At 39.4% G+C, this 15817-nt stretch overlaps 1 protein-coding gene across 2 annotated transcripts; it reads right to left on the minus strand.

Annotated features, from left to right (window-relative positions):
* Window positions 1-876: 876 nt before the first annotated feature.
* Window positions 877-15043, minus strand: LOC122866106 (BRCA1 associated protein). Of its 2 annotated transcripts, XM_044175319.1 has the most exons (13): window positions 14642-15042; window positions 14206-14367; window positions 13329-13560; window positions 13053-13242; window positions 12566-12679; window positions 11835-11983; window positions 11202-11277; window positions 10964-11102; window positions 7465-7580; window positions 7300-7389; window positions 7055-7158; window positions 5729-5868; window positions 877-1395 (listed from the first exon to the last, which is right to left on the minus strand). In XM_044175319.1, exons 1-13 carry the CDS (start codon window positions 14718-14720, stop codon window positions 1166-1168), a joined length of 1821 nt encoding a protein of 606 aa, XP_044031254.1. In that variant the 5' UTR covers window positions 14721-15042; the 3' UTR covers window positions 877-1165. The 2 variants fall into 2 exon arrangements, with proteins under 2 accessions (XP_044031254.1, XP_044031255.1); XM_044175320.1 differs by lacking the exons at window positions 877-1395; window positions 5729-5868 and adding an exon at window positions 1418-2527 and having other exon boundaries at window positions 14642-15043.
* Between the last annotated feature and the right edge of the window lie 774 nt (window positions 15044-15817).

Consider the following 15817-nt stretch of genomic DNA (forward strand, 5'->3'; position numbering starts at 1 on the left):
GGCAGAACATAGTGTTCAGGTGTTACCGCTGCCTCCGGTTGGTGGGAGGAGGGTCCTGTGCAGTCAGCCGGTCATAGCTGATAGTTTATTGGTTGTTGTGTCCATAAATATACCGATATAAGATCCGCCCCACTTTGCAATCCAAATTGAGTTTATTTTCCTCCTAAATGCAAATGTGTGTATATATATATATATATATTTTTTTTTTTACCAATTTATAATAATTTCTATTTTTTTCAATTCAGCAGAGCTACTTCACAATCCTTTCAGGTACTTCCTGACAAATGCAGTAGTAGTACCCCCTGTGGTAAAAGTACCCCTGGTTGGGAATCACTGACCTACTGTAGATAATAACAGGTAAACATGCTTCCTGCTTCCCCCTAAAAGCTTCCTGTCAGCGGGTAAGAGTTGGCTTCTGTCCCTGGACTTTCCAACACTCATCAACTGCACGGATCAGAAAAAGCAACATGGCAAATCAATGTTTCTCCTCAGGTTATCTTAGTCATCCTGAGTCATTTTCAGCGTAAAGTTTTGGAATCTATTGAGAAATAATGTTCGTTAAACATTTCAGCATTTTACTTAAGAATATATAAAAACAAGATTTAGGAAAACATGAGAAAACTTGGTCATAATTTTCTTTTACACAAAGAAAACACTTTAATCTACCAGCTTCTCTTTCATCTTTCAATTTTAAAGAAATATAAAGAGGTCGAACAGACTTAGATAAGAAGTATTATTACAGGGTATTAGACTGGGCACAAATGAACATAATTTTGATCAATAAATACCATTTATGACCAAAATAGATACTCCTTTTAGATTTGGAAATATCAGAATAGATTTACATCACACAGATGAATATATTTGGAAACCACAAAGGTTGCTGTGTCTTTAATGACGGCGCAATCCACCCATATTTTCCCCCTTTCTTCTTGTGGAAGCTACATTAAGTTAATGTGGGAAATTGTACAGGTAAATATCATCACTATTTACTCTTTCTTCAAGAAGTTAAGCGTCTACCATCGAGCCTTCATTTCTCCTCCGAGTGCTTTCTGGGGAACCACAATGATGTAGACGCATGTTAACAAAAAGGCCATGAACATGTGTCCACGCTGAGAGGCAGCCATAGTTTTCTAGCATGTTCCAGTAGATTTTGAACCACTGCCTACTTCCTTTTCCTGCCCCGGCCTCTCCTGCCTCTGCCAGAGGAGGGGCCTGCTCCTGCCGAGCCCAGAGCGTTGTCCGTCGGGCTGGCTCCGATGTTGATCTGTCCCTCCTGGATTTCACTGCGAGCCTCCGGAGGCAGGTGTTCAATCTGCTGCTGTGTTTCCAGATAAAACATCACGTCTCTCAGCTGCTCCTTTAGTTCTGCTATTGCCACATCTTTACGCTCGCCTACAGGAAAAACACCAGACAATAAAGAGAAGTTAAATATATTTAAAGAAGGAAAACATACCCTATGAGTTTACTGCAACTTTCACAAATGAAGAATAAGATTTATTAACAGAGTTTGTGGCCATTTGGGGAACAGCGGAAACAATTTGTGAACACAACATTGGCATATCATCACTTTTTAAGTTGATATAGTGAACATCCGGTAGTTATGGAACAACATTATCACTAAGTCCAATATTCTCTCTCTTTTAGCTCTGTCTTCACCAACTCCTGAGGGAAATATCTGGCTCTTTAGCTTCTAAATGCTCCACTATGTTCACCAGCTGCTCTCTAACGGTGTCTGCCTGTTGATTGCAGCTGATCAACCAATTACTGATGGATGTACAGCTCGCTTAACTTGTAAAACCAAGATAATAGTTAAAACCTTTTGCTTGACATACTTCCAACCTCAAATGCGTAATATGCTATAGAATGTATACAATAAGGTTGTGGCCGCCACACAGCTGTGTGAACTTCCTGTCTATACATGAGATTGAAATAAACATTTAGACCTACAAACATTAGAAAACCTGTGCAAAGAGTGAAGAAACCTATAAAAGCTATACCATCATCATTGTCGTAATCATTAATGATAAAAAAAATATGGGATAAGTCAAAATTGATCCCACTGACGAAGCGATGTAGCTTGGGGAGGAGTTGTACTTACATCCTGTGCTGCTGTGCTAACCAGCAACACCAAAGATGGCGAAACACTTCAAGTGGCAAAGTGGCGTAGACTTTCAGATCTTACAGGGAAATGCTCCACAACACAAACATAGAGGCTGCTGAAGCAATAAATAACGCGGTCATCTCAGATTCCACCCGTGTGAATCCGCTCCTACTGTCCGCCCGTTATTATTGATAAACGGTAGCTTATCACAGATATATCAGTGTCTACATATGTGTCAGCTGATAAGTAACAAGAAATGTCAGTACAGAAATGCCACAGGTAAGCTGGTGGTAGTTTAGAAACAGAGCTGCTATGACAAAGTTTGTCCACCAGACAGGCCATGCTAGCGGTGTGGCTATAGGGACGGAAATGTCCTTCAGCTCTTGGCTCAGCTTCACCACCCGACCGTTCAACTGAGTGCACCTGAACACGCAAACACAGAGGAGATGTATGTTGGCAAGAGTCTGAAGGAGTTGTTAAAGGAAAGCTACGGTTTATTTCAACTTGGGTTTTATTTTTGTAGCTCTCGCTATAGAACCCGAGTTGTAATAAACTGTAGTTTTCCTTCAATAAAACATTGTAACAGCATTATTATTAGCATAAATACCTATCAAAACAGGTATTTTGACTTGTCATAACAGGAAAAGTGGATGTGGAGCTAATAATGTTAATGATGTGAGCCAGCATACCAAATACCAAAGCCCTGGAACTGACACGCCTAATTAATGTGATTAATTCTACCTGTGCTTTTTCTGTTTTGACATTTCCAACTGTCTGTTGGGGAAAAAATGTCCATTGCTGCACTTGTGACCAGACCCAGCGCACAGAAATACATATATAATACCAGTTAAATCGCATTTTAGCTGTTGTTTAAATTCTCTGCTCATATCTTGGTCACAATTCTTTGCTAAATATCCCTTAAGGGTGATTTAATAAACATGTTTGTTTATGTTTTGTAAAAACAAATGATGGCAGATATATATCGTCAGCTGATTGTTTGACTCTCAAAAATCCATGATCGGTCTAATCAATGGAATACTTGGTTAACTTAATCAGCAGCTGCATCGTTAGGAATATTCTGATATGTCAGTTAAGTCGTTAAAAGATAAGAATAATTCCACGCCCAAAACAAGAAATCTTACTCAGCTTTGTAGAAAGAAATGTCTGAATGACTACTGGAAAATCCCTTCTCTCAACATAATCTTTACAGGGCACTGCAACAGAAACGGCACACGTGTTGATTTAGCTTGAGTCACCAACCAAGCGAGCTAGCAAATGTCTAACTAAACTATGTCTAAACTCTGACTAGTCGCTTAATAAAAACAACCCAAAAACCCCACAAATTAGATTACACTTGTTCCCGTTAATACATGTGAACAGGAAACGTGGTAATTATAAAAGTGCTTAAATTGACTCCAACAGGAAGGCACATAATTAGTGGTTCTGTTCTTATACAGTGTGTAACATTTTTGCAAAGGCTGTGATTAAACTTTTGAATCACTCTCGTCAAAACAAGTGAAATGGCACCAAGTGTGTGTGTCTCTTCCACATAAACAGAGAGAACATGTACGGGGAACATTTGTTTAAACAACCTCCTCCTCAGAGTTTTAAGATACGACTAAACTGTAGACCTAAAATTTCCATTCAAACCTCCTCTAACCTGACATTTACGTTGCCCTCAGGCAGCGTAGTGACGAAAACCTCCCTGGGCTGAAATGTCAGAACGTATGCAGTGCAAATGCTGCTCTCGTGATTTTTTAAATATTCGAAACACACACTATTAGAAAAAAAGAGGGCTAGTTAATTAACTGGCGATTGATAAAATATCTATTTTACTGTAGAGATTGCAAATGGGTGGATAGGATTTTGTACTGGTGGACTGAAGCTGACTTAAGGGCAAAGAGACTCCTTACAAAGTACTTGATCCTGAAGTGTTTCTTTAACTTTTTCCATGTCCTGTACAAACACTTCTATCCTTCATGCAGTGAAGGAGCAGTTCCTGTCTACCTGCAGGATGCGACTCCACTCAGCTACTGACACAGCTCGCTGCCTAACAGGAATTTGTTTATGATTTGCAAATATTGCCGTATAAATGAGGAAGTACTACATGACAGCTGGCCAGAACAAAAATAAACCATCTAGCTTTTGATCTTTTGTGTACGGGAGTATCGCCTTATTCTGAATACTTGCCGGCCAAGCCTTCGACGCATACCTGTTGCATATCTGTCTCTAGCATGGTCCTGTTGCTCTGGATTCTTTAGTGTGGCATTAACTATGCTGATCAATTTATTGGGTGTCAGCAGCAGTTGGAGACACAAAGGTGACCTGGTAAATGAGCAGCAAGCTTATTTGGAACCAGGTTTGTAGAGACGTCCCGAGCCGTTTCGGGGCTGATATGGGCATATTTTAATGGATTGGTGTTGGCTAAAATAAAAACCCCATCAAATTACTGTACTTTACTGTGTTTTGTCCACCTCAGCCTGCTAGTGTCGTAGCACTGCTCTCCTTTTTTATGACAGCCTACAGTGAGAGCATCTCACTCCATATGCGAGTGAAAATGAGAAAAATTATGTGGGAGCACCGGTGCAACTGATTCTGAGTTCTGACACTGCGTTTGGCAAAACACACCGATTTGCTAAACTCTGATGCTAACGAATGTGTTATCTCTCCTCTCTCCAATTAGCAAAGAGCAGTGTAAAAACATTCAGGTAGCAGCTTCTCCTCTTTAGACGGCACTGATTTGTCGCTTTTGCTGGTTAAAATGACAAACGTCGCGGCGGCAGGTCAGATCAACCATCGTTAATTAACGTTAATTCCGCGAATAACTTGATAACAGGCCAAAATTAAACTAGTTTATTGTCTGGTTAAAGTGCAGTCTGTACTCAGCCAAAGATCATTTGTGAGGGAAGATGCTTAACTCTGTAACACCACTGTAAAACAATCTATCTGATCACGTGACAGCAATTTCAAGAGTCGCAGTCTCTTTCAGTACTTGGATCAAGTAGTAAAAACAGGTAAGGTTTTCCAAATTTAGCAGGCTACATTTGTTATTTCAATGTGTCAAATATATATTTAATCATTTAGGTAAATATAAGTATCTGATTGGACTCGTATCAGAAGATACCCAACGTTAAAGGGCTCGGATGAGGGCTAAACAAACCTGATTGTGAAATCCCTACTGGTATGTGCTACTGTGAAGATATTACCATATTAAAATGATCTACATGTAAATACACAATAACATCTTGATATCTACTGAAATAAAATTGAAATCTTTTATTTCCCCCTCACTGAGAGGGTTGTGACTGTATGTTTTCTTTCACTTGTTGTGTTGCTGGCGCTGGCTGGCTGCCACAAAAAAAAAATTCAACAGACTCTAAAATGTTTCTGTCGGCACCTTTTGTTCTATACATCATCACCCATTAAACCAAATCTCTTTGATGAGGGAGTCAGTTCCATTTTTCAGTCTATATTGATAAAAACACTCCAGCTTCCACCAAAATAAACATGTTTATAGCATGCTGCGGTGGCCTTTGTGTTGTGATGGTGACTAGCAAAATAATTTAAAACTATTTGGATAATGTAGAAACCGTTCAGATCAGTTACCGTCCCCTGCTCACTCACCGCTCTCCTTTCCTTTGCGTTCCTCCTCTGCCAGCTGGGACTGCAGCTGCACCTGATTGGCTCTCAGACAGCGGTTCATCTCCTGCTCCTCCTTCAGCTCTTGGCTCAGCTTCACCACCCGACCGTTCAACTGACTGCACCTGAACACGCAAAAACAGAGGAGATGTATGTTGGCAAGAGTCTGAAGGAGTTGTTAAAGGAAAGCTACGGTTTATTTCAACTTGGGTTTTATTTTTGTAGCTCTCGCTATAGAACCCGAGTTGTAATAAACTGTAGTTTTCCTTCAATAAAACATTTTAACAGCATTATTATTAGCATAAATACCTATCAAAACAGGTATTTTGACTTGTCATAACAGGAAAAGTGGATGTGGAGCTAATAATGTTAATGATGTGAGCCAGCATACAAAATACCAAAGCCCTGGAACTGACACGCCTAATTAATGTGATTAATTCTACCTGTGCTTTTTCTGTTTTGACATTTCCAACTGTCTGTTGGGGAAAAAAAGCTCCATTGCTGCACTTGTGACCAGACCCAGCGCACAGAAATACATATATAATACCAGTTAAATCACATTTTAGCTGTTGTTTAAATTCTCTGCTCTTTTCTTTTTTCTCCTGTAAAGCACTTTGAGCTGCGGTTTGTGTACCACACGTGCTATTAAAAACACCTTCTCCAAAAACTATAATAGCTATAGTGCGACTTTAAATTGCAGTTATTACAGCGATTTAACTGGATCGACGTTTCATCTGCAGCGATCTCTCCCAATTCGTTTTTATGCTTAAATGGCAGTTTACAGGACTGATTGCAGAGCAGCATCAACGTCACAACTAAACATACAACAATTCTCCAAACCACTGAAATGGCAGCATGTGGATATTCCTTCCCTGCCTCTGCAGCTGTAATAACCTCAGGTCTGCACAGTAAAGATGGTAAGAGGATATGATGAAAAGTAATATCATATCATATCATTCTGTACAGCTTTGCATTGTGGGTTTTTTTCCCCACCTCAAAGAAAGAGTACTTTTCAGTCTAAATGAAATAATATCAAATATACTAACAAATATTACAGAATAACATCAGAAAATTAGAATCAATGTCATATTCATGGGAAGTAAAAATATTAAAATAATGGGAAAACCTTCAACCCTACTCTAATTGTTGGTTTAAAAGTGGTGTCTGTCCTGGCTTTGTGTCTGTGTTTCTGTCAAAACCCAACACAGAAAAAAGGATCATGAAATAACTGCTATGAGACTGATGAGCCCACAAACCCAAAACGTACAATGTAATGCAACGAAAGAAACGGACGCGTCAGTCTTCACCTACTTTTTCTCTATGCCCTGCTTCTCTTTGCTCATTTCGCCGAACCGCCGCTCCAAGTTATCACAGCGCTCCAGGGTCTCCTTAAATTTAGCCTTCATGTTGTTTATCTGAAAGACGTGGAGTTAGGCCCATACATGCAAAGAATGATAAAGAAAAAAATATATAGATGATGAGTCTGATATCAGCAAGACAACGTAATTAAACCTATTTAAATACTTTAAGCCTGTATCATATATAGCACTCAGTACCTCCTCAGCTGTCTCCTTCTCCAGGTGAACAATCTTATTCTCCCAGTAAATCCTTTGAGACTCCAGCTGACTCGTCAGCAGGTACGAGTACTGCAGACATGGAGAATTAATTACAACATTTCTGTGTTGATTTAGCAAACAAAGCAACAAAAAGGAAATGCTTACCTCTAGTTGAAGTGCATCAATTTTCTCAGCGTGGCAGATGTCTCCCTGACCCTCGCATTCATACTGCACCATCTTCCCGTCAGTCTTACTGGCCACCAGCCGATGCACGTAGTTATCTGTAACCACACAGATCACCGTTGGCTGGTCAGTTAGTGTAACAAAAACGTTGGCCCGCCCGGATTAGAGCTGAAACAATCAATTAATCAATCAATCAATCAACAAAATTAACTGGCAACTATTTTGATAATTGCTTCATTTTAAAAATTTCATTCATTCAGTCATTTATTTAAGGAAAAATGCCAAACATTCGCTAGTTCCAGCTCCTCAAACTTGACGATTTGCTGCTTTTCTCTGTTTTATAGCAATATGAATACATTATACAGGTCATTTTTCACTGTTTTCTGAAATTTTGTAGACAAAATTGATTAAGCGAGAATATAACTGGGACAAGAAAATGAAACTGTTGGCTGCAGGCAGCCCTACACTGGATCTAATTAAGCTTGAGAGCAGGACATTTCTTTTTTAGGTTATGTTTTGGACTTTTTGCCTTTATTTGACAGGAACAGCTGAAGAGAGACAGGGATTGTGGGAGAGAGAGCGGAGACGACATGCAGCAAAGGGCCACGGGTTGGATTTGAACCCGCGCCGCTGCAGTACGGACTCAGCCTTAGTTCATGGGGCACCAGACATTTCTGGGTGAGATTTTTTTTTATCCTCCTTTTGCTCAATGTTTTGGTTTTATGGGACATTTACAGTATGGTTCGCTCTCTGTGCTCTCAGACCGTTCTCTGCAAAAACGTTGTGATAAACACACTGTTCGCTACCTGCTCAGCACCAGACAGCAGACAGACAAACACAGAGACTAGCTGGTGAACAAAGCGGAACGTTTAGCAGCTAAAGATCCAGATGTTTTTCGTACGATTTGGTGGAAAACAAAACAGAGCTATAAGGACAGTGAATACTGGACTTTCAAGGTCAAGGTGAGGTCTCAATTTATAAGCCAACATGGACGAGAAGTCCTTAAAGAGCTCAGAGGCAACTGGGCAACTCCATCTGCTGCTGAACATCACGTGATACGATCGAAAGCTGCAGAACAGCTACTGAATGGACCACGTGGTGGGACTGTTTTGCCAACGATTCCGAATGAACGCTAACGTTGCTTTGTGTCCGCTGGATGTGCTAGTAGGTAAAACTATTATAGATGTATGCTTATTTTGAAAAACCATAGTATAATAAATAATCAAATATCTGCTGTTTATAATTTTTTTTTACTAACACAAATAGACAAGATGAAACAAGGGCAAAAGAAAAATGGAAGGAGGAATTACAAATTGATATATCAGAAGATGAATGGAGGTAAATGAATATCAACACTCACAAAACAACAAATTCACTTGTTTGGCGTGAGTATTCATGGAAAATACGATGATAACATTACTTCAAAGTGCTGGAGGACCCGTTCTCATATATTATGGTCGTGCCCAGAATTAAAATCATTTTGGGAAGCAATACATAATGCCGTTCAGATGATACTGCAAGTAAATTTACCGCTGGACGTCGAGTACTATCTTCTTGGTATGAGCCCATTACATATAGTAGAAGAACAAGACAAATACTTGGCAAGAATCTTTAGAACTACTGCACTGAAAGCAATCGCACGCAATTGGTGTCAAACATACAAGCCACAAATACAGACATGGAGGCATCTGATCAACCAAGTACATACTATGGAAAGAATAACATATATAATTAGAAACCAAAGACGCACAGCCGATAACAGATGGAAAAAATGGACAGAACATTGCAACCATGTGTTTGTGTGGCACATAGGATATTTATATGTAAGTGGCCACTTATTTAAATGCATTAGTTTATGTGTATGCACTTTATTTTGCATGTTTCTATTCTATTTTGAGTATAAAAGGCGCGAGACCACCTGCAGGTACATGAGCTGGCACTGCGTTGTTCAGCTGCAGTTATTTGCTGATGATCGAGTAAAGCCACTGAAGACCAGCCGACTCACAATATTGTTTTTCATTTATTCTTTCAGGTCGGTAAATATCAAATAAGCATTGGTACAGTTCAGTAATGCAGGCTTTCTGTTTAGTGTACCGTTGTATGCATTGTAGTTTGTTTGTTAGCGGTATATGCTCTAGCTCCTAAATAGGGACAAGTTGGCATTAGCTTGCCGTTCACAAGTGGTTGTTGTCAAATTACCTGTCAAAACATGTCGAAGGGAGTCAGGTGTAACGTTTGCCTGACTCCACTGATACGTGTGTGTGTAGGATTTAATGTTAAGAGTGTTTTGTAGTGTATATTTTCTTTGTTTTATTTTGTTTCGTACTAACGGGGTTATTAGTTTTATCCCAGCGGTTTCTTTTGTTTACTCTTAGAGTTTAACAGAATGTAGACGTTAGAGCCAGAGCCCGAACAGCTGATTAGCTGGTTTGCAGCGCTGTAGTTGACTGTTGCCAAGGCAACCAGGCAGCTCACAGGTTGTCACCTGTAAACAAAGAGGATGAATGAGAGAGGTTAGATCGTGAATGTACAGTAATTGTTGTGTGACTGAAGCTATTGGGAGTACAATAACAGTTTTATACTCGTAATGATGAGAACTGTAGATAACAGAATGAGCACTGTAAATACCCTCATATAGAAATGATCATTTTAATAGCCTATTTTTATAACAGAATTTATTTATTTTTTGTAAATCTATTAGCCTATTGATTTTAAATTGAATATAACTATTGGGAGTGCATGGTTATTATTGAATTTTTGAAACATTGAGATTTTGATATAATACTGTGATTTTGATATCATATTGTAATTGTTTTACATTGTAATTTGTATTGTTCCAACTAAGTTGGTCTCTCCTGAAGTCTCTCTTCTTTGGTCCTTGGGGAAGTATGTTTTATTATTAAGCTGAGTAAACTATTATGATGACATACTGTATAGGGCTTTTTTTTCTATTACTGTTACGTAATCAGCTTTCACCTACGTTTTATTTTGTACTTATTTTATTTTATTATAAAATTTAATTTATTATGATTAATATTATTTTAATGAATTTAATTTTTTTTTTCTTCCCTCACCTAAAATGGCTGGTAATGGATTTACATATGATGCTTACGTTATGGTATGTTCTTTGTCTTGTTATATTCATATTGTATGGCGAAATTAGTTTGTATAATGGAGAACAAAGCACAAGCATGGATGAAATTAGTTAATAAATAAAATGTTTAAAATAAATAAATAAAGTGAAATATCAGGCATTGTAAAATAAATAAACAAGCCATAACAACATTTGATTAATAGGGCTGTCTCTCAACTTGTTACGGTATTCTTTTGCCCTCTAGTGGCCACAATTAATTAAAGCAGCTTTAATAGCCATAAATTCTTGGTCCCAAAGATTTAATCTTGCAATTTACTTTCACCATCCTCAACTAGCAACATGTGCCTGTTCACACAAACACACAGCCCACCCGCACAAATTCAGTACCTCCTGCGTAGTCCCAGACACGGTGGTTGGTGAGCTGCATAGCGTAAGTATGCTGCGTTTCCTCAAAGTGCTTGTAGGCATGCCGGCTAACGTAGCGACCACAACCGATGTGCCCGCAGATCAAACAAATCCACAGGTTCTACAGAGAAAAGAGCAATGTGGGTGAGAAGAGGTTCAATTAAATACAAAAGCTGAAGTGAATTAAAAGACGATCCAGTAGAAAAGTGACATCAGTTACCTCCTGCACTCCGCACTCAAAGCACTTGTTCTCTTCAACTGGTTCTGGTGTTTGACAGTACCTACATACAGGACACCTGGAAACAGAGCACATATTCATCTATTGTCAGTGTGCGGTGGTCCTTTGTGAAACAGAAGAATACATGTAAAGAGGAGGACAAACAAACAACACATGACACGAAGCCCGGAGAAATAACCAGTGGACTAAGAATCAGGTGAGAGAGCATGTGATTCTGTCATTAGTGAGAAGCTTCCTTTATTTACATGGTTGTAGATCAGTCCTATATTTAAACTAAATCTCATGAACTGTTGCAATCATGCAGCAGGAGGGTTACTGACTAAGGTAAACCCAAAGCAGAACAGATTTTTTAGTCACATCTCTGAGAGAAAAGAGGTCAGAAATAAGCTTATCACTAAAAAAGGTACTCTGGGTTAAAAATAAATCAATTTAAACATTTAAACTAGTATTGTCCACATAATTTCCGCCAATAGTAATTCATGAGAGCAAATATCAAATACTGTAAATGAGTGGGAGAGCCAAAGATTTTACAAAAGGCAAAATGTAACATCATGAAGGAAACACAGGGCAGCATGGTAATGTGTGTGTGTGTGTGTGTGTGTCTATACAACTCACGAGGCATCTTCCCACCGCTGGAGACACTGGCTGTGAAAGCTGTGGTTGCAGAGAGTAGTGAGGATGCCGTTAACGGACTCGTCCATTCTCTCCAGGCACACAGTGCACTTTGGCAGCTCGGTCAGCTCCATCACCGGCAGACTGGCTCCCTGTTGTGGGGGTGGGGGTGGGGGGGTACAGGGTACAGAGGGAAAGGGGAGGAGATCAGAGAAAGGAAACTATTTGCTAAAGTGCTGGAGCGGTATTAGTTTACAATGGCCATCATAGACCATGTCCGTACCACCCTACAATATACTGTACATACAATTAGGGCCGCAACTAACAATCATTTTCAGTACTGATTATTTAGATGATTACTCAATTAATCAATTTGTTGTTTGGTAAATAAAATAGTAAAAAATGTCCATCACAGTTTCCCCAGAGTCCAAGGTGACGTCTTCGAATGTCTTGTTTTGTCCAACTAACAGCCAAAAACCCAAAGATGTTCAGTTTACAACGATGAAAAACAAAGACAAGCAGAAAATCCTCACACTGTCTCACATGTCTGCTTGAACAATGACTCTTTCAATGATCAATCGATTATCAAAATAGTTGCTGATAATTTAACCCCTTTAATTGACAAATTGTACCAGCTCTAGTAAACAGTTACATTTTAAGAACAACTTGGGGAATCTATTTTTAAAGACTGTAGTGGAGTGATTATAGGAACACCTCAGAATGCGTATATTTACCTCTTCGGACTTTATAACCTCTGCCCGCTCCACATAGATCAGTTGGCACACTGCGTCCTCTATGGAGTTGAACTGGCGGCCATTACACGCTGTGTAAAAACTGTCTGCGTCTGCCTGAACAAAGACAGAGAAGAAAAAAAAAAAAATCAGCATTGAGTCAGATAATGACCAAAGTCAGAAATTTGAGGCACAAACCTCCACATACTTCACAAACACTCCAAAGTCTAAAGCTTAAACTGCAAATAGCCCATGAATGTAATGCTCTTAAGCAGCCAACTAGGAAGTCCTGGGTGCCTGAACTTCTCTCCAGAACATGAGCACAGCACAGTAGTTATGAAAACTGGAATCAAAATCAAATCAACTGATCTTTAGGCAAAGATAGACAGACATTCAAATCAAACAGACGGAATGAAAACATACAATAACCTCCTGAAAACTTCACTAGTACAGGTAAACAACTCTAATCATGATTAAGCCAAGATCTTACCTGTGTACAGAACTTAATGAGAACCATGTACTGGTTCGGGGTAGAGTCCCGTATGATCTTCATATGCTCCATGACATCATTAAACGGTGCCAAAAGCTTCATGAGGTCATGGCTCGTCATGGTGGCTGGGACAGTCAGGATGCACACCATAGCGCTGCGTCTTACGTCTTCAGTCAGCGACGTCATTTTGCTGCAACAAGACGAAACATACACATCCCGTGCTGAAACAGCAGATAACCGCTGAAGCAATGAACAAACGTGTCAGATGTGACTCACTTGGTCTTGTAGAGGTGCATGATACCATGGATGATCTCTACTGAGGGGTTGCCACTGAAGAAAGAGATCTGGTCCGGCAGCTGCTTGGAGGGGGAGTCAGGAGAAGCGCCTGTTGCTTCACTGTTGTCCTGTGAACCCTCAGTGACCTCCTGACTGTCTGCTTCAGGCTTAGCAGCCTGAGATTCACAGTTCTGCTCTGCTGATCCACCGGGGTCTTCACCTCCTCCTTTATCTAGAGTGAAAATTCAGTAGTTTCAAATCTGCAAACATATTTTGATGTGTCTAAAGGGTAAAGCTGGCGATAGTCTACATTTTTGTTAATGTGTACTTGTGTCCCATGTAAAGACCAAAACCAAGACTGTTGAAGAAGTCTGTCTCTCAATACTTTCCGACCCTGTCTGTGGCACTCAACTCCAAACTATGTATTCCTATTGAATACATAAATCTTTCATAGTTTCCTAAAACAGCTGGTCGCTGTAGTTTTTACCAAACGTTACGTAAACAGGGGTAAATAGTGCATTTGTTGGGGACTACTTTTAGCGGTGGATTAATCCACATTTGGTGCTCTAGTAAGTATTTGGGGCAGCAGGACGGTGTGTGTGGGATTGAGTCAAGATAAACTACAGTGCAGTACAGTAAAGTGTCACCCAGTGCAACAGTGTGGCTCATTTGTATGTTTTTAATAGTTTTTGGTCAACAACAGATTTGTTGACACTAAGAAATATATAAATTATTGCCAACCCCATCCTTTAAGAACCAGTTTATGGCAGACACTAATCTGATAATGTACTATGCCAGGAACCACGAAGAACTATATAGTTATTGTTCCTTTCCAGCGTGTTAGTTTTAGAGCCTTCTGCAACATGCATATGCTTACCTGGGCTGGGCTCAAAGGTTTCTATAACCATGTCCCCCATGGCTCTGCTACCGATGTGCTGGTGCAGTACAGCTGCTCTTTCCAGATCGGTCTTTCCACTCAGAGTGTGTTTGGCTGCACCCAGAGCTTTCTCCTGTAGTTCCTCATCTGACATGCCTTCAACTGAAGATAAGAGAAGAGAAACGAAAAGTGTCTGTGAGCTCTAATGAACAAACTGGACCACTGAGCATCTCAACATCACGGGCACACGTTATTCAAATTGTAGTCAGGTTAATTCAATAAACACTGTCTACTTTTGCAAACCACGAACTGGCTAAGATAGAAGTATCTTCAGTCTGTACGCCCTCACCTGTCACTGCTGGTTAAGTTAGCTTCATGGCTAGCTAAACACAAAAGCAGTGACTTTAACGTTGACGTTGTGAGAAACGTAACTCACCAGCTGAGTACTGGAAACCTTTTGGAGAAGGAGACTGAGCGGCTAATTCCAATCGGATAACGACCAGAGACACACTCATGTGTTATAAGAGAAACGGCTACTTTTACAAAGAACAAAACAATCCGGTGACAGCTAGCTAAACCAGCTACACGTCCAGCTAGCTAACCAGATGACTAGCAAGCTAATCAGCTAACGGCTAAATATAACTTGCCGTTAAGGCAGTCAAAGCTAATGCCTTTTAGTTCAGAACCATCAGCATGTTACCATAAACACAAACATTACATTTATGTTTTGATAGCTAATACATTGTAATTGTCTAACACTTTAGCTAGCTATCTTAACACTGTATTCACAGCTGTAATTCTAGGATATTGCTCTTCCTCGTGTACAAAATGAACCAGCAATAATTCACTTCAGATGTGTTGCTGCCCCCTGCAGGGACTGACTGTGCACTGCACCCGTCACAATTGAAAATTGAAAATTTAATTGGTTTCCCATTTAAAGGACAAAAGGTTAATTTGTGACCAGGGCCCTTAAACTTGAAACACACTCCCTAAAAATTACAGTATGTACATTGTTATTTTGTTGTTGGTAGGATAATGTACGGAGGCAAAGAAAGGCCATAAGGATTTGTATCATATAAGTAATTTAATACCTAATTGTGAAATTTAAACAACACAGAATTTATAGTATTTAAATATTCTTCTTTGAAAAGCATCTATCTGAATTTATCTGGTTTGAATTCCCTCAAATTTCAAGTCGTGCAATTTCAAAAACTTGATCTTTAGTTTTGCAAAACATTTTCACCACATTGTCCCTTTAGTAGCTGTTCTGGAGCTTTCGATCGTATCATATGATTTTCCTCAGCAGCCAAAGTTTGCCAAAGTTGTCATGAAATTCTAGATGTTCACATTTTAATTTTTCTGAGCATTTTAAGGACTTATAAAAGTTGATATTGAAAGAATTGATTGGTTTAAAACATCTAAAGTAAGATGATTTTTAAGGTTGTTTTTTTTTGTGCGTGTCCAAAATTCAAAAGATTATATTCAAGTTGCTCAAAGTCTGGTTATTTTTGGATCTAAAAATTCAAGTCAAGTCAAAAAGTTCTCAATTGGAGTTGCTCAATTTGGATTGTTAACATGAAAACTCAAGATGAAAAATTCAACATCCACAAGA

The sequence above is a fragment of the Siniperca chuatsi genome, linkage group LG18, assembly GCF_020085105.1.
Source record: "Siniperca chuatsi isolate FFG_IHB_CAS linkage group LG18, ASM2008510v1, whole genome shotgun sequence".
Lineage (NCBI taxonomy): Eukaryota > Metazoa > Chordata > Actinopteri > Centrarchiformes > Sinipercidae > Siniperca > Siniperca chuatsi.